Source organism: Exophiala bonariae (genome assembly GCF_035927105.1).
Source record: "Exophiala bonariae strain CCFEE 5792 chromosome Unknown scaffold_12, whole genome shotgun sequence".
Classification (NCBI taxonomy): Eukaryota; Fungi; Ascomycota; class Eurotiomycetes; order Chaetothyriales; family Herpotrichiellaceae; genus Exophiala; species Exophiala bonariae.
Window position 1 is genome coordinate 374,829 of NW_027042487.1, and position 23,794 is coordinate 398,622.

The 23,794-nt window shown below is 48.8% G+C and overlaps 5 protein-coding genes across 5 annotated transcripts; 3 read left to right on the forward strand and 2 right to left on the reverse strand.

The window, feature by feature from the left end:
- Positions 1–1,004: 1,004 nt before the first annotated feature.
- On the forward strand, positions 1,005–4,349 carry LTR84_002139 (uncharacterized protein; the record flags this gene model as incomplete). The annotated part of the gene is made up of 2 exons (XM_064845753.1): positions 1,005–4,094; positions 4,263–4,349. The coding sequence occupies 2 exons, from the start codon at positions 1,005–1,007 to the stop codon at positions 4,347–4,349; spliced, it is 3,177 nt and encodes a 1,058-aa protein (XP_064706607.1).
- Positions 4,350–6,321: 1,972 nt separating this feature from the next.
- LTR84_002140 (uncharacterized protein) lies at positions 6,322–7,532 on the reverse strand (the record flags this gene model as incomplete). Its single annotated transcript, XM_064845754.1, has 2 exons — positions 6,322–7,190; positions 7,247–7,532. The coding sequence occupies 2 exons, from the start codon at positions 7,530–7,532 to the stop codon at positions 6,322–6,324; spliced, it is 1,155 nt and encodes a 384-aa protein (XP_064706608.1).
- A 428-nt stretch (positions 7,533–7,960) lies between these two features.
- Positions 7,961–9,247, forward strand: LTR84_002141 (uncharacterized protein; the record flags this gene model as incomplete). The annotated part of the gene is made up of 7 exons (XM_064845755.1): positions 7,961–8,042; positions 8,089–8,609; positions 8,663–8,722; positions 8,772–8,831; positions 8,887–8,916; positions 8,962–9,031; positions 9,087–9,247. The coding sequence occupies 7 exons, from the start codon at positions 7,961–7,963 to the stop codon at positions 9,245–9,247; spliced, it is 984 nt and encodes a 327-aa protein (XP_064706609.1).
- Positions 9,248–11,141: 1,894 nt separating this feature from the next.
- LTR84_002142 (uncharacterized protein) lies at positions 11,142–13,091 on the reverse strand (the record flags this gene model as incomplete). Its single annotated transcript, XM_064845756.1, has 2 exons — positions 11,142–12,811; positions 12,872–13,091. 2 exons carry the CDS (start codon positions 13,089–13,091, stop codon positions 11,142–11,144), a joined length of 1,890 nt encoding a protein of 629 aa, XP_064706610.1.
- Positions 13,092–14,005: 914 nt separating this feature from the next.
- On the forward strand, positions 14,006–23,608 carry LTR84_002143 (uncharacterized protein; the record flags this gene model as incomplete). Its single annotated transcript, XM_064845757.1, has 2 exons — positions 14,006–23,513; positions 23,568–23,608. The coding sequence occupies 2 exons, from the start codon at positions 14,006–14,008 to the stop codon at positions 23,606–23,608; spliced, it is 9,549 nt and encodes a 3,182-aa protein (XP_064706611.1).
- Positions 23,609–23,794: the final 186 nt, after the last annotated feature.

Genomic DNA, 23,794 nt, shown 5'->3' on the forward strand with positions numbered 1-23,794 from the left:
AGCCAAATGGAAGAGAGCTTGCTATTGACTCGTGCACCATGAGAGACATACAGTAGCAAAACAAATTGATGTCGTGCACACCTCAGGTGGGATCTTCATAGCATTTCCGTATGCGCGCGACGGTTGTAAGCCCAATTCTCGAGCTCACAAATGCTTTTGGACGTGATAGCTCTAATGCAAAGCGTGAAGCATCATGGGGAAAACACCTCCAAAAGCAGTGGATAATTTACCTGAGATTGTGAGCGACGGCTTCCCCGGCAAGCGGAAGGCTGCGGCTGACGTATTCAGGCCTAGAGGGAAATCTTAGGCGCTTTCAAGTTAGTAAGTTAGCACGCCCGGGAGCCCTAAGAGCCCCGATGACAGGGTATCTGCTAGGTACTCCGTAACCGCCTAAGCATTAATCTCGTCGTGGTGGCCAAAGCCCGCCGTTGGCTGCAGGCCGCCCTTCGTCACCACGATCAATGTTTTACCTGCGCTGCGCGTTCAATGCTGGGCTTCTGACCTTGGAGACTGAGAAACTGGCAAGGATTGGCCTCGTTTAATGTGGATTGAATCAGCAGCCACCACTGGTCCATCCCGTTGCACACCTCCAAGCTGCATCTCCTGTTACTCGCTCCTCGATTACCTCTCCCTCACCATAAGCGGGTCAAGGAGAATTCGTCTGCCTGCCCTACGCCCATTATTATGTCAGTGACACTTTGACAGCATCCAAGTTCAGGTCCCAGCTCCAGTTACCAGTCACCAATCCAGGTTCCACAACTCTACCCGTTTCGCCATCTGCATACGTGCCACCACCCTGCACAGCCAGACTCCAGTCCAGCCCAGTCCTGCGAAACTGTAATTCAAGCCTTAATTCCCTCCGATTTCCAGAAACATCCGTCATCCTGGCGTACTTTGGTCCCTCGTCTCCAGTGGGCAGGAGAAAAACACGAGCAGATGCTGTCTACGACGGGTTTGGAAGAACCGAAGTAGACACCACTTCCCACCCACACTCTCAATCCAACATGGCCTACGCTAATCATAACGACGGCACTGGCCGGAATGTCAACATGTCCAAATCTGAAACCGACCTGGCCATCAACATCCGTAAAGCCACCAGCATCGAGGAGACCGCTCCCAAACGTAAGCACGTCCGAAGCTGCATCGTCTACACTTGGGATCACAAGTCCTCTCAATCCTTCTGGGCCGGCCTCAAAATCCAACCTATCCTCGCCGATGAAGTCCAATCCTTCAAAGCCCTCATTACCGTCCACAAGGTTCTACAAGAAGGCCATCCTGTCACCGTGAAAGAGGCGCAACAGAATGTCAATTGGGTAGAGACTGTGGCAAGAGGTGTCAATGGCGAGGGACTTCGTGGTTACGGTCCTCTCATCAGAGAATATGTCTTCTTCCTGCTCGCCAAACTAGCCTTCCATCGTCAGCATCCAGAGTTCAATGGCTTGTTCGAGTATGAAGAGTACATCAGCTTGAAGTCCATTAACGACCCCAATGAAGGTTATGAGACCATCTCTGATCTCATGACTTTGCAAGATCAGATTGACACTTTCCAGAAATTGATCTTCTCTCATTTCCGTGGAGGCGCCAACAACGAATGTAGGATAGCTGCTCTCGTCCCACTGGTTCAGGAAAGTTATGGTATCTACAAGTTCATCACTAGCATGCTTCGAGCAATGCACACGACTACTGGTGATGATGAAGCTCTCGAACCCTTGCGCACCCGATACGACGGCCAGCATTATCGCTTGGTCAAGTTCTATTACGAATGTTCTAACCTGCGATATCTGACCTCCCTCATCACCGTCCCGAAACTTCCCCAAGATCCTCCTAATCTCCTCGCCGAAGACGAAGAAAAGCCTGCCTTACCAAGACGTCCTGCCAAAGAAATTGAAAGGGCGCCATCTCCAGTGGCCAAGAATGGTACACCGGACCCCAAAGACATGGAAGATTTCTGGTCAAAAGAAGCTCAGAGACAACAGGAAGAATATGAAAATGAGCAAAGACGTCTACAACAGCAATGGGAGGAACAGCAACGGCAACAGTTGTTGTCTCAACAGGAAGCGCAGCGCGCCTTCGAGGATCAGCAAAGGATGCAGGCAGAACAACAGCGCCTTGCGCAGGAACAACTTCTACGGGATCAATATGCAGCTCAGACTCAAGGACGGCTTGCTGAATTGGAACGAGAGAATCTAAATGCTCGAGCCCAGTATGAAAGAGATCAACTGATGCTACAACAATACGACCAAAGAATGAAGGCGCTTGAGGAGCAACTTAACCAGCTCAACAATAATTACCAGTTGCAAGCTCAATCCAAAGATGATCAGATTGCTTCTCTTCAAGAACAGCTCAACACGTGGCGAAACAAATATGAAGCCCTGGCCAAACTATATTCGCAATTGCGACAGGAACATCTGGATCTGCTGCAGACCACCAAATCCCTGAAATTGAAGGCTGCATCGGCCCAAGAGGCCATCGAACGGAGAGAACGCCTCGAACGTGAGATGAAGACCAAGAATTTGGAATTGGCAGATATGATCCGAGAACGAGATCGAGCTCTCCATGAAAAAGATCGCAGTCAAGGTGGACATCGTGAAGAACTCGAGAAGTTAAAGCGAGAGCTACGATTCGCTCTAGAAAGAGCAGAGAATGCCGAAAAAGCAAAGGGATCCGAGCTCTCATCCATGTTGACAAAATATAATCGTGAGATGGCCGATCTTGAAGAAGCCGTGCGGTCCAAGACAAGGCAACTCGATGAGATCCGATCCAAGCATGGGGAACGGAACTTCGACCATGAAGCAGCCCTGCGTGAGAAAGATGACGAAATTGAGATCTATAAGTCTGGCATGGAGCAAGCCCTGGAAGAGCTCGAAGAACTCAAGCTTGGTGGCGGTGAAGCTGATGGTGCTCTTGACGGTGCCATTGACGAGGTCATTAACAGCAACATCACGAAAATCAACGACATTATTGATTCAGTTCTTCAAAGTGGAGTGCAGCGAGTGGATGATGCCATGTATGAACTCGACTCGCCCATGCAAGCCGGTAATCAGAATGCCACTGCTCCTTATGTGCTGTCTCAGATTGAAAAAGCCTCTGCTAGCGCGACAGAGTTTTCTACGGCTTTCAACAACTTTGTTGCAGATGGTCCCAACAGTCCTCATGCCGATATCATCAGAACAGTATCTGTCTTTGCTGCCTCAATTGCTGATGTCTTGTCTAATACCAAAGGTTTGACGCGATTCGCGACGGAAGACAAGAAAGGAGATGAATTGATCAATTCCGCCCGCCAATCCGCATTAGCGACCATCAATTTCTTCCGCAGTCTGCAATCTTTCCGCCTGGAGGGACTGGAACCTATGCAGAAGAGCGATGTCGTGATCAACAGCAATCACGATGTACTGATGAAATTGCAACGATTATCGAAATTGGCCGATGCATTCGCACCCAAGGGCAGCAAACTCACCACCTCTGGTGATCTGGGTGATCTTGTGGACTCGGAACTGACCAAGGCTGCCAACGCAATCGAAGCTGCCGCAGCGCGTCTCGCTAAGTTGAAGAACAAACCTCGCGATGGCTACTCGACATACGAACTCAAGATCAATGATGCAATCCTCGAAGCTGCACTGGCCGTCACAACCGCCATCGCCGCACTGATTAAAGCAGCAACAGACTCGCAGAACGAAATCGTCAAAGAAGGCCGAGGCTCTAGTTCACGCACAGCCTTCTACAAGAAGAACAACCGCTGGACTGAAGGCCTCATCTCAGCCGCCAAAGCCGTAGCCACCTCGACAAATACGCTGATCGAAACCGCTGACGGCGTCATATCTGGCCGTAACAGCCCGGAACAGCTGATCGTGGCGTCCAACGATGTGGCGGCATCGACAGCCCAACTGGTGGCCGCATCCCGCGTGAAAGCCAGCTTCATGTCCAAGACCCAAGATCGTCTGGAGCAGGCTTCGCGTGCTGTTGGCGCGGCGTGTCGCAGCCTCGTCCGCCAAGTCCAGGATATCATCAAGCAGCGCCAGAAGGACGATGGCGATGCCGTCGACTATGCGACGCTTAATCCCCATGAGTTCAAGGTCCGCGAGATGGAGCAGCAGGTATGTGATCCTTATTTTCACTCTACGAACTGGTCTATCTCACCCATTCACTTCCCTTGTATTTGTACCATCAACCATGGCCCCTAATTTATTATGTTCTATTCCACCATCCCCATCCATCCCGTCTTCATATAAGTCAACTAACCACGCGCTTTCTTGCATCAACAGGTCGAAATCCTCCAGCTTCGCAACGCCCTCGACGCCGCAAACGGCCGTCTCAGTGAAATGCGGAAGATCTCGTACCGCGATGATTAAATTTGTATACTTCCCCATATGAGTGACACAATGGAAAATTGAGTGCGAGAGAAGAGCGTATGAGATGTGATACTTCATACGAGTCTGAGGAGACACGGCTGGGGGAGCGAAAACTGAATGTGTAGGTATGCTTATATGTAAGTAATGATGGAAAAGGATACCTACCTACCTACCTACCTAGTCTCGGCCTTTGAAGTCGTTGTTGTGTCGAATCTTATCTTGTCCGTGTTTCGATTCCTTGCAAACGCATCCTAAAAGCAAGGTACCGAGTAGTACGGGGTATGCTGTACTCGGTACAGTAGCAAACAATTGAATGTGAGCGTGAACATTTCTCTCCCGGCAGCTGGGCGACCAGCACCCGACAGAGGTTTCGACTAGAGGTGTCGCTCGCTTTATTTGTAACTAAGGGGGGTAGGTGTGGAAGGGCCTTCAATTAAAGCTGTGCCGGAACGAACACCACGGCAAGTACAGTGCGGACAGGCGGTAGAAAGCAAATGAGCTGGTATCGTGCAGTTCGGTATAGTGTGCAGTGTGCAGTGAATTGAAGAGGGAGGAGACCTCGAGTGAAGAACAATGCCTGGCGGATGGGGCTGATGAACAATGCGGGCCAACTGAACCGAGTGCCTGACTACCTACCTAGGTTGGTAGGTAAACTGACAAACTGGGTGGCCTTGGAAGACAAGAATGGGCATTCTACCTACCTACCTAGGTAGATATGTACTTAATGCTCCTTCGTCAACTGCAGGCTAGACAGTCTTGCCCGATTGATTTTTGCTTTGGCACGTAGCGTCGGCTGCACTTAATTGCAAGCGTGCAGCATGCAGCTTACCGCTACCCACTGCAGTCGATTGTCCCCAACTCCGACGCTTGGGCTGAACGATGAGATGGAGTGTTCTCGGGGTGTTGGCCAGGCGTAGGCGCCTGCACTGAATTCGAGTACCGAGTTACACGTAGGCTGCATGTCACAGGAAGTGGGAGGAAGTCTTGGTTGTGTTCTTCAATTTCAATATTCTTCGCATGTGCAGTCGAATTAATGCGGTGTGCTATGGAACTAGCTATGCCATGCTACTTGAGGTATCTACTGATAAGCAGTGTCCTCTTCTGTGCATTGTGCAGTGCCTGGTGGATGTATCCTTCCGAGTCTGGAGTTCGAGATGTGAACAACCGCCCCCCATCCCCACAAGTCCAAGCCTCCCAAGCCCGCTGAATAGACTCCACTGGATCCAGCTGCAAGCTCTGCCACTGGATGGGAAGTTAGGCGAGAGGAAACCTTGAACAAGCGAGAGAAAAGTTTCTTGAGACCTCCATCCATCCATCATCCATCCTCACCCATCAATTCCGTGGATTGCCTTGGCTGTTCAATCATTGCTGTGCTGATAGTGCATTGCCTCCGATGTTTGACCTGCCCCATTACCATTATCCTGTTGTTCCTACTGTCTGCCCAATGAATCTGATCGGGCTTTCTGACCTGGTTCGCCAATGCGGAGTGTGTGATCTTTTTTTGGTTTTTTATTACTTTTTATGTTGCGCTTGGAATGGGCTGAAATGAGAAACTCGATGCTGTTTTTGGTTGTTTTGCTTTTTCTTCTTGGGGGCGTATGGGGGCATTGGAGAGTAAGATTAAGCTCCTCCTGTTCATTTGGGTGCAGTGGGAGGCAGACAGAGCCACCATGCTTTTCATGAATGCTGGCTTCTAGGCTGAGAAGGTAATATGAAGCGAGCACGAATTTGTGGGTGGTAATGGTTGTATAGCTCATGACTGATTGTGATAGCAAAGAGGCATTGTTGAGAACAATCTTGTTGCTTGCTCTCATCAAATGTTCGACACTGCAGGAGCCGCAAGTCCGACATGGACAAATGAAGGTCCAGACATGGATTCAAGATCACTGTCCTTGCCCTCAGACTTGTGCCATTTGTAAATTCTGCTCTTTATCGAAGTCTGGGTCTTTGACTATTGACTCTCCTTTCTGGCTCACTTCTTCTCCTCGGAGTCGAAGTCGATGTAGCCACTGAGGTCAAGGTCGAACGGATCGAAATCGTCCTGGACGATGCGAGGATCAAAACCGAGGACTGGAGCCATTCTGGGATGGAAGTGGTAGCCGATCTCGAGCTGTTCATACGTGGCTTGTTGGTCAGCTGTCACTGCATCAATGGTGAGGTAGCCGTTGCTGTCTCTGAGGCCACTGTCTGTGGTATTGCTGGCTGGCGTTCCAGTGCTGCTCGATGCGGTGCTCTCGGCTCGGCGAACAACATGTTGAATCTCCTCGTCAATCTGCATGAGTGGTAAGCTAGAGTAAAGGTGCGATGGCGATGACTTGGTACTTACTGTTGCCGAACGTTGACTAACTTGAAGTGAAAAACATTGCTGAGGAGGTGCAGCTGCGACTGCCATGTTGACAGATCCACCCTGTGGGCGACGGTCTGCATCGGTGGGGGCTGGTCGTCTGCGAGATGCACGATCCAGGAAGCCATGTGCATAGCAATGCTCCACAATATCCGCGACCGAGAGTCGAGTTTGAGGCGGATACTGAGTATTGACAATGTCAACGTTGAACTTCAAATCACGTTGAAGCACCATCTCTCCATCCTCTTGCAGAATAGGCTCAGGCACCCAACCCATCATGACAAGGTATTCAGCGGCTGGAACCAAGGGAACAGCTATAGCAGCAACTACCAGAAAACGCTCCATGGTCACAACTTCAGCGTGGTGGTCCCGGAGATCGGAAAAGGCGCGGCCCAGAAGACCAAAGATGTTGCGTCGAGACTCTTTGCCCCACATCTGTCGGAGGAGACCAGACTTGAGTTTCTGAGCCAGACCATCAAACAGGGAACAGTAGTAAGCTAACATACATCAGTAAAGTATGAAAGAAAGCATGGACTGAGTGACGAGAACTTACCGCGAAAGCAGATGAAGCCGTTCACCACACGCTTGCTGCCGGTAGTGGACTCACGACGCTTGTGGACACGACTGATGGTTTTGGTGAGAGGAGGTTCTTCTGGCTCAGCTTGCTGATCGATCACTTTTCTCACTGGCTCTGAGCCCATGGCATTGGCGATAGTCTCTCGCGAAGCCTTCACGCAAGCTTCAGCAAGAGACTCGCTGATGATGCTTAGCTGAGCTGGGTTGACGTTGCGAAGGATGGTCTCAAATGCCGCCACGAAGAACTCTTTGTCAGAAGCCATTTTGCTTTCGGCGATACAAGATTGGTGGGCGCTCGGACTTCCGAGAAAAGGGGTTGGTATGTGAGACAGAGGTCTTAGAGGTTTGAGAATTGTATCAACGAACTCGAAGAAGAAAGAGATCTTTCGTTTGCACAAATTGTATGGGGAGAAAGAAAGAAGAACTTTGACGAATGGAGAACGTTAGCAATTGTGATGAAGTGGAAGTGACAACTTTCAGTTGCTGTAGTGAATTTTCAACCACCTCACCTGGCTTTCGCGGCGGCTGGGACTAGTGGCAAAGAACAATACTAAGAACTCTACTTCACATGCATTGTCCCCTCAAGTGCAGGACGCTGCAGCTCTACTGAACTACAAATACTGAGCATTTTGTTTGGAACACTTCTGCAAACTTCTGTTTATCTCATTATCTTTGAATCAACAGCGACGGCATGGCTCAAGTCACCTTCAATGCCCGCCTTACTGCGGAACACCCTGTTCTCCTTGAAGTTCAGCACCGAGGTCTTCTGGATGGTAGGCTTCTAGATGCATTGCTCCGTTCTTCGCTGACACGCTCCAGCAAAAGGCAAGGTTGTGACTACCTGTAGTCCGGAATATCTTCTCTCGATAGGCCTTGAGGTCCTGCGAGCGAAGGCGTCTCCAATAGTCAAGTTGACGAAATATATCTCTTTCGAAGAGCAAGCTTTGCGTGTCCAGTTCATTTCAACGGAAGTTCGAAGACTTTTTCATCATCCAGGACTTTTTCCCTCTGATTCTGCAAGGGTCCGATTCGCCGCTCTGTTGGCCTTAGATTCGGGTTTGCAATTCGTTGAAGCCGTCAAGGAGCATCTCCTGTCCAGTCTGCAACGTGATATGAAGCATTTCAATTGTGAATCAGACGCACAACCAAGTTACAAGAAAGGGACAAAAGGCTGGGAGAATTTCTTGCTTAATAAGGCTCCCGGAGTACCGAAGACGGTCAATGAGGATCCTAGGCAGACGGCTCCTAAGTCGGCGTTTCAGCTCATCCCCCCAGTAGGAATGAGAATTGTGGGAGATGCCAATCGCGAAGAAGCAAATGTGCACCGCTGGATTGTTCAGGTGGGAATTCACGATGCCTTTCACCTCCATCAAAACTCTAACTGCCTGTAAAGCACCCAGATCCTCCGAAGGTCGATCAAGCTGCAAGTACGAAGTTAATGATGATGGACATGGTTTGTTGTTGTCTTCGCACCTGATGTAATCTGGCTAATGACAGTGCAGGATGATCCGGAGGCTGAGGGGGAAATGCCCGACATCAATCTTGTCCAGCAAAGCGAAGCTGTAAGCTGCTGCAAGTCGCAAATCCCTTGATCGTCTGAGCTAAGAATTCATACAGGTCGTCTACACCCCAAATCCGTTTCGCAAGGTAATTCAGTCGAATGATTCCACAAATATATGCTAACGAAAGAAGGACCTCGCTCTTCGACTTGATATTCCCGCCTACGGTGCCGAGCGTCTGGAAGAATACTCGCCATTCATCGGTAAGCAATGATTCCGGTCGAAAGTGGAAGTCCAGGACTAATTGGTTTAAACCAGATCGATTGGAAACTGATCCTCTACCCAATAATATGCCGAACGCTGCTTTGAATGGGCCCACCATTTTCCCATTGATCTCTCTCCGTTCTTGGAAGCCTCCGACCAATCCCTATGATCTCCGATACGTGCCTGATCCGCCAGTCCAGGAACAGACTGAATAAAAGCCTGGTCTTCAATTCAGCAAAGCCGGAAGTATCCTTTTTTTCAGGCTCCTCCACAAACACGAACTTGTCAAAGCTGCACTCCCATAAATGTTGATCACCTGGACGATTATGAATACGCCAACGAAACGATTGGAGCACCTGCAAGCAATGGATACCTCAAGAACAAACGAGACACTTTCATCACGGATTAGAGGGGGATGGTATCATTAGTAATGGGTCAGAAAGAAATAAAGGAGAGGTATGGGAACACCTCGAGGTAAAAGTTCTTCGAGGCACAGCACTAACAGTACTTTATCTAGAAGAAACAACACACGATCGCCAAATCTGCAAGACCATCGCCGTCTCTCTAGATTTCCCGACCGCAGCCACCGAACAAGAACTGCTCCGGAACATCTCGCAAAGCGAGGAAATAAGCCTCTGGATGTTTCTGGGCTCTTTTGTTGCAGGATATCTGTCACCCCAGCTCGCTCGAACATCAATTCTCCTCCGCATATTCCAAGTTGAATAGCGGCTGGTATGGAAATGGGGTCGTGCCTGTAAATAGCTTCATAGATTTCCAACTGGACAAATTGACTTCCATAGCAAAATTCATCAATGTTCTTTCGAACAGCAAAAAAGAAGCCCTTCCGCGACAGTGTCTTTCTTCTGCCTTGTGCTCTCTTTTTCGGACATATTGACTCGATCAGTGTGACGGGGGAACTCTCGATTCCTCAATTCTTGCCAGATGTTGCCTTGCAGCCACCTAGATCTCACTACACGCAGTCACAAGTTTGTTCTGCCTCCTTTCAGACCCTTGTACCTTGCGCACACTCAAGACATCCAAGTCGCAGCCGTTCGCCTCCCACGCTTCTCCCACTTGATGTAGCTTGTCCCAGGTTAACCAGCTCGATGACTCTACCTGCGCCTCGCCCTTCGCTACACAGGCAGCTAGCTAGCGCAGCTCACAACTTTCCGCCCTGCCATCCTATGAATCGAGTGAACGTGCCCGTTACTCCACACGCGTGTAATGACGCGTCTGCGCTGAGCTGAGCTGCGCGGGACCAATGTCCAGCCGTGGGAAAGTCGATCGACGCGTTCCTGAGATCTGCTCGCCGCTTCCTTGAATGTCGAAGAGTCATGGCGTAAGTGTCTCACTGCACCGTGCTACTCTATCTCCTTCTAACTGGAGGTCTCAGCTTTGCCTAGGGTTGCTGATTCCTGAGAGAGACGTTCCGCACTACGTGTCGATGTTCCAGCACTTGTGAAGGGTGAAAGATTAGCGCGGATGTTAAGTGTGAAACGGGGAAGGGGAGGGAGATTGGCAATGGAGGGGACGGAGCTTACGCTCGGGGGTCAGGGTGCGGTAAGAGAAAGATGGTCGTTGCAGGGTAATGGAGAGTGCAATGGATACTGGGTAGGAGGTGGTGGGGACTGTGGTTAAGATCGAACGGACACGGTAAGAGAAGGTCAAGACAATCAGCATGATAAGATGAGATCATGGGTAGAAATGGAAAAGAGCCGGATGGACGATGAGCTGATTCTCATTTATAATTCGTGATGGGTTCATTCGCGTGTGTTCTTAATTATGGCTGAGGGGTGGGCGTGGCCATTGGTCCCGAAGCCTTGCTGGATCGAACTCAAGCAGCACAGAGTCGATGGACTCTTGTGGTACTTGAGCCATTCGAAAGTCGAGCTTTCCCCACTAAGGGAATGCTGCAGGTGTGCACACTTACACACGCATCAAGTTCCGTGCTTGTGCATGGAGGTAGATCGCTGCCATATGTAACCATGCAGGATGAGCACAAATTTGCTCAATTCCGGGTTTTGGTCAGTGGCAGGGGCACATTCATCGGCACACAGTCTTGTGCTTGATATATTAGGGTGGTTTTGAACAAGGTCAAAGCCGGCATCATCAAGGCGGGTCGGGAGCAGCACGAGTGTCCCAATCACTAGCCCAGATGAAGGTGCTGCATCTCCATTGAGTACCTCTCTCCTTGTTTCCACTGGGTCCTAAGGGGCGATTACACATCCAGAAGGAGCGGCCACAGTTGACACCAGGCTTTCGTGTCACCATCGTCTTGCATGGCTCTTCGTGTTCACATCTTGGGGAAACAGGCTTTGCAAACAGCTTGCCCCAACTTTGTTTTGCGGCAGAAGAAGATGCTTCACTCTCAAAGGTTGCGTCAGATTTGGCAGGTGATGGAAATGTGGAAGGTTTGGTCTCTTCTGATATGACGATTCCAGCATCAGTGGGCGAAGGTGGGGTCTCAGAACCACTCGTGTCTTCAGTCAGAGCCAGCTCCGATTTGGTGTTCGCTACTGGAGAAGGTTTTGCTGCGAAGAATCCTTTCAGGCTTTGTTGACCTTTGACAGCCCCATTGAGACCAGACTGAGAAGCGGACTTGGATCGTTTGGCAGTAGGCGCAGATGCCGTACTGGCTAAACGTTTGCCATTGACTGCTTTGCTAGGAGATTGGGTATTGATGGCGCTAGATGTAGTTCTAGAGAGCGATATTTTATTCGTTGGTGGATCCATCGCAGTGTCGGGGGTGTTGATCGTTTCTTCGACAGAGAGCGACGATGATAAAACTATGCTTTCCGTGATCTGACCTTCACCATTTTCTTGAATTGTACTCTTCGAAGTTGGCAGTAGTGGTTTACGGGTGAACATGTCTTTGATGCTGCGTCTCTTGTCAAATTCCTGTATCAGTTTGCCAGACATGGGCAACAGATCTTTATTGGTCCAGTCCCGTTTTCGCACACCGGTCTCGAACATGCCAGGGGGATTCAAGAGGTCGATCATGTGCATCTCGTTGTCGCCATCAAGTATCTTGTCCTTGAGAGTTGCATAGACTGGGCAGTGATCCGAGCCTAAGAGGCCCTCTTGTATGTTTGAATCGCTGAACCAATCCTTCATGTCATGACTGCAGACCACGTAGTCGATCCTCGCACCAAAGTTCCCAGGTCGAGCATTGACTTTAGTTTCCCAACAGGTATACATGCCTCTGCGACCCTCATGAAAGCCACGACAAATGTCCCACATTACTGAAGTCTCGCGACCTTCATCTCTTTCGCCATGAACTTTGCCACCAACAAGAAGCTGATTGAACATTCGTCTTGCGGGAGTGGAGATCCACTCGATGGCATTCATTTCATTCTTCCGCATGCTCTCCTCAGCTGCAGCCGTGTCGATTTCTTCTCGAGAGATATTGAGATCCCCGGTCCAAATCACTTTCTTACCCATCTTTACTAGGTTCCGAATTCTTCCATCGAGTACCCTGAGGAAAGCGGAGCGGAAATGTGTACGGGTTTCGTCTCTTTCTGCTGGACAATATGTGCCGATCAGGACGAAGGCTGGGAATTCCAGGATGACACATCTTCCCTCGGAGTCAAGGGCGGCAGGGTCGAACTCAGACTGCGACAATTGTTCGAGGGTGGGATATCCTCCGATCTGTTCATCTTCCGGCAGGTCTCGAAAGCTGGTGGAGGAGTTTGGTCGAGTGAGAATTCCAGTGATGCCTTCTTCGGCTCGGATAGGTGCGCAGACGGCATTGCGAGTGTATATGACGACGCCAGAATATCCTGTAATCGTCAGAGCGTGCTAAAGCAGGCGTAATTGCCATGGGAGGAGGACTGTTTTACCCTTTTTGTGCTTTGGGAGGCTCCAGTAGTTGTCCCAGCCTGGAACAAGCACCATATCATCTCGGAGATCTTTTCGCTGGATCTTGGTCTCTTGAAAGACAACTATGTCGGCCTCAAGGATGTCAAACATAGCCTCGAAGGTTCGTTTGTCTCTCCATGGCTGATATCCAAAGGGATTGCGAATGCCATTGACATTCCAAGTTGTTATTCGAATGCCCATGTTGTGGCTGCTAGAGGCATCGCCGCCTCATCGTACTAGGCCTGAGATCAAGACGAAAGGCTCAAGAGACGAGGTCTGCCGGTAGAGCAAGGTTTCAAAGTTCATGTGAATGTTGAGGTTAGGTTATGGCGAACCAGTGTCTTTACTGATAGAACGCGAACGCGGCGCGCAGTCGCGAACTCTGAATTTGGATGATGTCGTAATCACTCACGTCTGGCGGCCCTTAGGAGCAACGGCCCTAACCGTAAGAAATGCCAGTGGTGGGTGGTTATGGGGATGCCTCAGGCTCCAATGGGCGAGAAGTGAGGGGAAACTGATGGCCGGACACGCCTGGAGGCCGCCCGCTCCATCTGGGCACCCAACCTTGGGTAACGGCGGGTGTTCTGGTCCGATGCCGTGGATCTGAACTGCTGGGTGGCTGCCACTGCCAGTACCAGTGTCATCCATCTTTCACCCCCAGCACTGACGTAATGACCGCTTTTCTTCAAGTTTGTAGCCAAATGCCCAAACAAGGCCCCGATTCATCTTCTACTGTGCCGTGCTCACTGCGTGTCTTGTTCTTCAAACAATTGACATTACTTCTCAATCCGCTGAGATCATCCAGTTGTTTTCTCCCCGATTCATTCTTGCATTCATTTATGCCCGGTTGTTGTTCGACTTGTATACTAGCTTGATCAATTAAATCAGAGGATTCGAGCACTCGACAGCCTGTTCTGCCCCGCCACACGAGTGGCTGTGCCATCAACCAAAGTCTACGTCAAATCTGTTCTCTCTCCTCAAGCTTAATTCTTCACATCCCTTGGAATAAAAGCGAGACGCAGTTCGTATTAGTCTGCTTTTCTACATCTCCATGCGATTTTTCTCAATAATACCTTGATTAACCCCGGCCTGGGTGACGGCCATCGCTCGACAAGATGTTGGAAGGCTTGGTCGCAAACCTTCTCAACCGCTTTTTGGGCATGTACGTCAAGAATTTCGACCCAAAACAGCTCAATGTCGGCATATGGTCGGGAGATGTGAAACTTCGAAACCTAGAGTTGAGGCGAGAGGCTCTCGACCAGCTTCATCTCCCTATCAATGTTGTAGAGGGTCGCCTTGGGGAACTCACACTATCTATCCCCTGGTCAAATCTGAGGGGCAAGCCTGTCAAAGTCAACATCGAGGATGTATTTCTTCTGGCTGCGCCAAAGGAAGGTGATGAGTATGATGCTGATGAGGAAGAGAAGCGTGCTGTTGCTGTAAAGTTGGAGAAACTTGAGAGCGCCGAGCTCTTGAAGGAACAGAACACCGAGAGCATGAGTCCCGAAGAGCAGCAGAAAAACCAGAGTTTCACTCAAAGCTTGGTCACCGCTATTGTCGACAACCTTCAGGTCAGCATAAAAAATGTTCACGTTCGGTATGAAGACTCAATCGCCACTCCCGGCCATCCTTTCGCAGTTGGTCTCACTCTAAAGGAGATGAGCGCTGTGAGCACGGATGCTGAATGGCGCCCAACTTTCATTCAGTCCACCTCAGGTACGACACATAAGCTGGCAGTCCTCAACTCATTAGCAGTCTACTGGAATAGTGATGCAGAATTGTTTGGCACGGGCAAGGGTGGAGATGTTGGAGCCGAGGCACAGGAGATCGATAAGGACGACCTGATAAGGAAATTCAAAGAGGGCATCGAGGAGACCGATGGTTTTCAATATCTCCTTAAGCCAGTCAGTGGCCGAGCCGGTATCGAATTGGACAAGTCTGGCAAGACCGAAGTACCCAAGGTGAAAGCACGACTGCTATTCCAAGAACTTGGTTTCATCCTTGATGAAGATCAATATCGAGATGCTTTGATGCTCGTGGACCTTATGCACTATTTTGTGCGACATCAAGAATACAAGAAGGATCAACCCGAAAAATCTCCCAAAGAAGATCCTAAAGCCTGGCTCAAATTTGCCGGAAATGCCGTTCTCACCAAGATTCATGACCGCAATCGAAGGTGGACCTGGGACTACTTCAAAGAACGCAGAGACAATCGTTTGAAGTATATCGAGCTGTTCAAAAAGAAAAAGAAAGAACAGAAATTGACAGAGGAAGAGACCAAAGACTTGACTGACCTCGAATTCAAACTGAGTTACGAAGATCTGCGCTTCTGGAGGTCGCTCGCTCGAAGCCAACTCCGGAAAGAAAACATCAACGCCCCTAAACCCGCACAGAAACAAACCTGGTCTTCCTGGATATGGGGTTCGAAAGAACAGCAAAGCCAAGGGGAGAATGAGGACGCGGGAATGACAGAACAGCAACGCAAAGAGCTATATGACGCCATTGATTGGGACGAGAAGAAGGCAATCACAGATAGTGTTGATCTCCCCCGAGAAACCATCAAATTGCAGGTCGAATCAAGCCTGAGAACTGGAAGCTTTACACTCAAACGTGATCCACACGGAGAGGCGAATGAGATCCTGAAGCTGGTTTTCGACAACTTCAAAGCCAAGGCTCTTCAGCGTCCCGACTCGTTCCTTGCTGACCTCGCCCTCGGAGGATTTCGTGTCTATGACGGGACGACGGAAGGGAGTCTCTTCCCACAGATCGTCAAGGTCAAGGGTGTCGAAGAACAATCAAAAGACGACGTCAAAGAGGATACCAGCACTCTCGAGCAACAGAGCAAAGAGAGTTCGGAAGAACAAGATGCCACAGAGAAACAAGAAGACAATGACAGCCTGTTCCATCTGCTATTCGAAAATAAACCACTGGACGAAAGTGCGGATACCAAAGTCTTCCTAAAACTGAAGAGTCTTGAATTCATCCACAATCCAAAGTTTGTTGTCGAAATAGCAAAGTTCTTCAAACCACCAGAGCGACAAATGGAGTCAATTGGTGCATTGCTGCAGACAGCGGGCGCCACCGTTGAGGAGATCAGACAGCAGACCAGAGCCGGTCTGGAGTTTGCACTGGAGGAGCACAAAACCATAAACGCCAATTTTGATATTCAGGCTCCTATATTCATCATACCCGAGAGTATCACAGAGGAGAGCACACTGTGTCTGATACTGGACGCTGGTCATGTCAGCCTGAATAGCGAACTTGTGGATAAGGATACAATGCGGGATATTCATTCCAAACAAAAGCAACAATATACCGAGGAGGATTTCAAACAGCTCGAAGGTCTCATGTACGACAAATTCCACTTGAAACTTGATTCAACGCAAGTCTTGATTGGACCTGGGATTGCAGCCACAAGGTCCCAGCTAGAAGATCCTGATGATGCGAAGAATATGCACATCATCGACCGCATTAATATGGATTTCCTGATCGAGAGCTCGATCATACCAAAGGCTCCAGATATCACCAAGATGCGCATTTCCGGTTCGATGCCCGTCTTGCATGCCTCTATCTCGGATAGGAAATATAAGAACATCATGAGGTTGATTGATGTTGCAATCCCGAAATTTGACACGGCTCCGACCAAATCGGATGGAGCAGAACATGAAGCTGTACCGTCAAGACCAGCCGAAGACTCCAAATCAAAGAGAAAGTCGGTTGTCTTGCTTGAATCCAAGGACAAACCAGTTATTGACCATGATTCTGATTCTGAAGAGTCCAAGGAGAAGAAGCCCGAGAAGAAAGAACAAGAAAAGCCAGCCAACATTCATCAACGCAATTTCGAGATCAACTTCACCGTCGAAAAGCTCCAGGCATCACTGTACAAAGCCGACCCTGAAGAGAAAAAGCCTGATCAGCTGCTGGCAGAGCTTGTGGCAGAGCACTTCTCCTTCAATTTTTATCTGCGTCCCTACGACATGGCTGCAGAGGTCATTTTACGCTCCTTGACTGTGGATGACCATATTGAAGACGACCCGCTGCCAGAGTTCAAGCAGATCATCTCTTCCAAAGGTTTTAAGGCCGAAGAAGAGAAAGATCTTTTCAATATCAAGTTCGTCAAGGTCAATCCGGAATCTCCTGAATTCAAATCTACATATGAAGGAATTGCAACCAATCTCGATGTCGCAGTATCCACAATAAACGTTATTGTTACCAGAAAGACGCTTTTGACGCTTCTTGATTTCGTCCTCACCACATTCGCTGGACCTGGGGACAAGCCGCCGGACCAAGACGTCAAACGTATCGAAGAAACTAATGACGACGAGAATACTGTTGATGCAGCGCCCCAGGCACAGCAGCAACCCGAAAAGCTCAGAATTAAAGCTGAGCTGAAAAGTATAGCGCTCATCCTCAACAATGATGGTGTAAGACTTGCGACTCTGTCACTAAACTCAGGTGATGTGGGCATATTCCTAAACGCTGGTACTATGCAGATCAAGGCACGACTGGGCAGTTTATCACTAGTCGATGATATCAATCAAGGCGCCCCAGAAGATTCATCATTGCGTCGGTTGATTGCCATCGAAGGAGACGACCTTGCTGATTTCAAGTATCAAACTTACGATGCAAGTCGCAAGGATTACCCGGGATATGACTCGGGCATATTCTTACGTTCAGGTTCCATCAAAGTGAACTTTTTGGAAGAACCTTTCCGTAAGATCATGGAGTTTGGCGTCAAGTTCGGGAAAATGCAGGCTATATTCAACGCTGCAAGGCAAGCTGCTGCCAACCAAGCCACACAAGTCCAACAAAGTGCCCAGAAGATGCATTTCGATGTTGTCATCAAGACTCCCATTGTTGTTTTCCCGAGAGCCATGGTCGACAACCGACCTCGAGATCTTTTGACAGCCTATCTTGGAGAGATTTATGCAAATAACAAATTTGTTGGCATCAAGGGACAGAAAGATGGACCTGTCATCAACAAACTCTCGGCTGGTATACGCAACATCCGCTTGACCACCGAATTTCATTATGATGACAACCAGTCGCAGGAACTGGAGATGATCGACAAAGTTGATCTGGATTTCAAGATTAGGTATTTGGAACATCAGGCCGGTCTTGATAGGCCAGATCTGGAGATCGATGGATCCATGTCGCCTATCAACCTACGAATATCCCAAACACAATTCAAGTTTTTGATGGAGCTCTCAAAAACAATCCCTGCTGCCTTTGCAACTGAACAAGACCCTGATGATGAGATTGCCGAAGAACTACCAGACTCAACTGTCGCTCCAGCAAAAGCAATTCAGAAGGACGGCAATGATTCGAATGTAGGTACCAAACCTTCATTCCAAGCACCAGAACTTGGCTCTACAGACGAAACTTGGACGAAGCTGAACCTCGTCTTCAAAGCTCAGATGATAGGGCTTGAACTCATCCTAGCAGCAGATGATGTGCCTATTGAGAATTTTGAAGCTGCCAGCGTGTCGAAATTTTCCTTGAACGAGACTAATGTCAAACTGCGCATGCTCAGCGACGGAGCACTTGAATCAGAACTTCTCGTTCATTCATTCACTATCCGCGATAGTCGATCCAAGGAAACCAACAAATTCAGAAAGATAATGTCGCTGATTAACAGCGATGTTAAACAGCAATTCATGGCAAGCGTGTCAATATCCGGAGGCGCCGATAAGCACATGATTCTCATGCTTACAATTGACAGTCCGAGGATCATTGTTGCACTTGACTATCTCTTTTCTCTTCAAGCATTTGCCAACACCGCCTTCGCGACTAACGAGCCTCCGCCAATCGCCGAGATTGAGGACGTATCGGAAGACGACTTGCTTAGTCCCGTCGAAGACCGTAGTCAATCAGAGGAAGAGACTAGCAGCGAGAGTGAAAGCTCTGGCATGAGTATATCCTTTCGTATTAATATCGTGGATGCTCAAATCATTCTTATTGCAAACCCAACGATCTCGAACACTGAAGCTATTGTATTGGGCACAAAAGAAGTCCTGGTGTCTCGTCAAAACGCCACAACCCTCCAAATTACCAAGGTGGGCATGTTTCTATGCCGGATGGATAAATTTGAGACGAGTCGTCTTCGAATCTTGGATGATTTCAGTGTACAAATGTCCATGGATAGCCGAGGTCAGGGCAAGGAATCTTCCTTGACTTCAATACATGTGGGTATCGAACCGCTTGTCTTGCGATTGTCATTGCGTGATATTCTGCTCGCGATGCAAATTATGAGCAAGGCTTCCTCCACTATGCCCCAAGGAAAGATAGAAGAAGATACTGAGCCAAAGAAGATTAAGGATGTGAAAGCAACTTCCAAGGCTCCATCTTCAAGACGAAGATCAGCTGGTGGCGCTACAGGCACTTCGACAAAGAAATCCAAACGCTCGAAGTCAATATCGAAACCTCAATCGAAGCCAGCAGCCAAAAAGTCCATTGTCATGAGTAGGGAAGAGCTTGTTGCTCAGATTGACGGCATACGAGTTATTCTGATTGGAGACCGGCACGAACTTCCATTACTCGATTGGAGTGTTAAGAAGTTCGATGTTGATGTACGAGATTGGTCAGGAGCGATGACTGCTGACACCAAATTCGACACGTTCCTCAACGTCTACAACTTTTCCAAATCGGCATGGGAACCTTTGATTGAGCCTTGGAAGCTCGGTTTCCACATGTCGAAGCAGGTACAACCGGAGGTGTTATCGATGGAAGTCTATTCGCACAAGAACATGGAACTCACAATTACTTCCGCAACCATCGCATTAGCATCGAAATCCTTTGACTTCTTGTCCACAGATGAGGATATACTGTCAAAACCTCGTGTGGCAGATGCCCCCTATCGAATTCGCAACTACACTGGCTTCGACTTGAGCGTTTGGGCCGATGAAAAGAGCGACAACGCAAACGCTGCAAAGTTGACTGATGGCGAAGAATATCCCTGGCGATTCGAGGATGCTACCTCCATGCGCGAACATCTCACTCCAGAAGGTAATGCCGGCTTAGTAGGTGTCAAGCTTGAAGGTAGCGGATTTGATAGTGTCAGCCGCATCCCCGTCATCCGCGAAGGTGAAACTCTTTACAATCTGAAGCCACGCAAAGACAACGTGCAACACCGAATGCTTGTGGAGGTCAAACTTGGCTCGGACAATGTCAAATATATCACATTCCGCTCCCCACTTCTCGTTGAGAACAAGACACAAATTCCGATCGAAGTCGGTGTTTACAGTCCCGAGGATGGTCACCTCTTGAAGATTGAGAAAGTCCCCCCAGGCGAAGGTAAACCCGCACCAGTCGGTGCTGCTTTTGTCCATTCACTTGTCATTCGCCCCGACCAAGGTTTCGGCTATGGTTGGTCAAATGAGCGCTTGTTCTGGAAGGACCTTCTTAAGAGATCCACAAGAACGATCACTTGTCAATCAGAAAGTAAGGACAACTCGCCACCATTCTATTTTCAGATGCATGCAGCCTACAACGAGAAAGATCCCATGACGAAGATTTATCCTTTTATGCGGATACAAATTTCTGCTCCCGTAGAGGTGCAGAACCTTCTGCCATACGATTTCAAGTATCGCATCTATGACAAAAACACCAAGAAGGATTGGACAAATTTCCTCAGAAAAGGAGGCGTCAGCCCAGTACATGTCGTCGAACTCTCTCACCTCTTGCTCCTCAGTGTTGACATAGAGGATACTCCGTTGAAGCAGAGCGATTTTGCGATCATCAACAGCAATACTCAAGAAGATTTCCGCCGTGAGAAGCATTTGAGTCTGAAGGACGAATATGGAACCCAACTGAGGTTAAAACTTCACTACACTAATATCAAAGATAGTGGTGGTGCCTTCAGAGTTTCCATATATAGTCCATATGTGCTCCTGAACAAGACTGGGCTTGACATGGAAGTCCAGAGCAAAGCCTTCTTCGGATCATCGAAATCTTCAGCTTCTCAAGGGAATCGTTCTAGCTCAGGAAATGGCAAAGCTCTACCCATGCTGTACTCCTACGGCACAGATGACCGTAAGAATCGATCGTTGCTCAAGATTGGCGATTCCACTTGGAGTAAGCCACAAAGTTTCGATGCCATCGGAAGTTCGTATGAAGTTGTCCTACCATCCGCAAATGGACGTACCGAACTTCATGTCGGTGTCTCCGTGTCGGAAGGAGAAGGTAAATACAACTTGACCAAGGTTGTCGCAATTGCTCCAAGATTCGTGCTCAAGAACAAGATTGGAGAAGCAGTCGAGCTTCGTGAGCCTGGTTCATCAGAAGTGATCAAGGTGAAAACCAATGAATTGCTGCCTGTCTACTTCATGCGCCAAAGTCCCGAAAAACAGCTGTGTCTCTGTTTCCCAGGGGTAGACAACCAATGGTCATCACCTTTCAACCTTGCAAATGTTGGCATGACCCATGTCAAACTTGCAAAGCATGGCCAGAGACAAAAATTAATCCGTGTTGAGATTATACTTGAAGATGCAACTCTTTTCCTACATTTCAGTGTCGAGACCAAGCATTGGCCCTTCTCAATGCGTAATGAGAGTGATACCGAGTTCTTGTTCTTCCAGGCCAATCCGAATATCGCAGAGGACGAGGAGGAAGATCGCGGTAGTGGCTGGAAGCCTATCCGATATAAGCTCCCTCCACGAAGTATCATGCCATACGCCTGGGACTATCCTGCCTCGAAAAACAAAGAACTTGTTCTCACCTCAAGAGGTAGGGAGAGATACGTCAAGCTTGCAGAAATAGGGAATTTGATTCCCATCAAGCTACCAGCGACTGAACGGGCTGGGCCCATGAAGGTAATTGACGTCAACATAGTTGCAGATGGTCCCACCCAAACATTAGTCCTCTCCAACTACAAGCCTTCAAAGTCACTCTACCGCCAAAGGACAGGTGCGACGACTGCATCACAGACAAGTCTAAACCAGGGATTCGAGGTGAAGCAAGTTGAGTCAGAAGTTAATTTCAAGGCTGAGCTTCGACTTGCTGGCATTGGAATCTCCCTTGTCAACACTAAGATGAAAGAATTGCTATATTTGACCTTCCGAGAGATCGACCTCAAATACGGAGATTCCAAACTCTACCAGACAATTGGTGCTACCATTAAATGGATACAAATCGACAACCAATTGTATGGAGGCATATTTCCGATACTCCTCTATCCCAGCGTTGTTCCAAAGACTGGCAAAGAAATGGAAGCTCATCCTATTTTCCACAGTGCGGTTACAAGGGTCAAGGACGATTCATATGGTGTTCTTTATATCAAATACGCCACTCTTCTGCTTCAACAAATCACTGTTGAATTGGATGAAGACTTCATCTTTGCCATGCTCGATTTCATGAAGGTTCCTGGTGCTTCATGGTCCGAGGAGAAAGAAGGCAAGCTTTGTGATGAAGATCTGGATGTTCCAGAGCCTACCCTAGAACAACAGGGTCAAGATGTCTACTTCGAGCTCCTGCATCTACAACCCATCCAACTCGATCTATCATTTGTGCGAACTGAACGAATCAACGCCGAAGATACTCTGGTGAACAATCCTTTCATGTTCTTCGTCAATGTCATGACAATGTCCATCGGTAATGTCAATGATGCTCCAATCAAGCTCAATGCACTTATGCTTGAAAATGCACGAATTTCTATTCCTGCCCTCATTGCAAATATTCAGAATCACTACACGCAAGAAGTACTCAGGCAAATCCATATCATCCTCGGATCTGCCGACTTTCTTGGCAATCCTGTCGGCCTCTTCAACAACATCAGCTCTGGTGTTGCCGACATCTTCTACGAACCTTACCAAGGCCTGGTCATGACTGATCGACCTCAAGAACTAGGTATTGGTATCGCCAAGGGAGCTAGCAGCTTCGTCAAGAAATCAGTGTTCGGATTCAGTGACAGCATGGCCAAATTCACGGGTTCCATGTCCAAGGGTCTTGCAGCAGCAACCATGGACAAGGAATTCCAAGATCAGAGGCGGATGTCGAAGAGTCGCAATCGGCCGAAGCATGCACTGTACGGTGTCACATCCGGAGGAAATGCTTTCGCTTCAAGCGTGGCTAGTGGTATTGGTGGACTTGCAAGGCATCCCCTCGAGGGTGCTGAAAAAGAAGGAGCCTTTGGTTTCGTCAAGGGTGTTGGAAAGGGCGTTCTCGGCCTTGCCACAAAGCCTGCCATCGGTGCCTTTGATTTGGCATCCAATGTGGCCGAAGGTGTGCGCAACACAACGACTGTCTTCGACGCCGAAGGTCTCGACCGTGTACGTCTCACTCGTTTCATCGGCATGGATGGCATAGTTCGGCCATATTCCCAACGCGAAGCACTAGGCCAATTCTGGCTCAAGACCAGTGACGATGGCAAATTCTTCAACGAGGAGTACATTGCTCACCTAGAACTTGAGGGAAGAGATATGTTGGTCATGATCACCTACGATCGGATTCTGATGATCCGCACGAAGAAGCTGAGGATGGAGTGGGACGTCAAGTTGACCGATGTGCAGACTATCAGCAAGGAACGCACGGGCATGAGTTTTGGTTTGAAGGGCGGCGCTAATGGGCCTTTCATCCCTGTTGCAGATGAAGGGAGTCGGAATTGGCTGTACAAGCAGATTGCTATTGGTAAGTCTTCGTTTTGCCACCTCTTGACGGAAAGGGACTAACAATTAGTTGCAGCTGTGAATGCGTTCAACGACAAATATAATGCCAAGGGTTGATAATGATGAGTGTGCTGATGGAAGGATGTAACGATGGCCGTTGAAGTTGAACTTCCATTTAGAAACACGATCGGTGGTACCAGGCAACAAGCGGTTATAATGGGGGGAAAAGCATAGCAATCGGAGCAATTTTTTGGACTTCATGGTCCTTCTGGGGAGAGTGATCATGGCATTCGTCTCCCACGA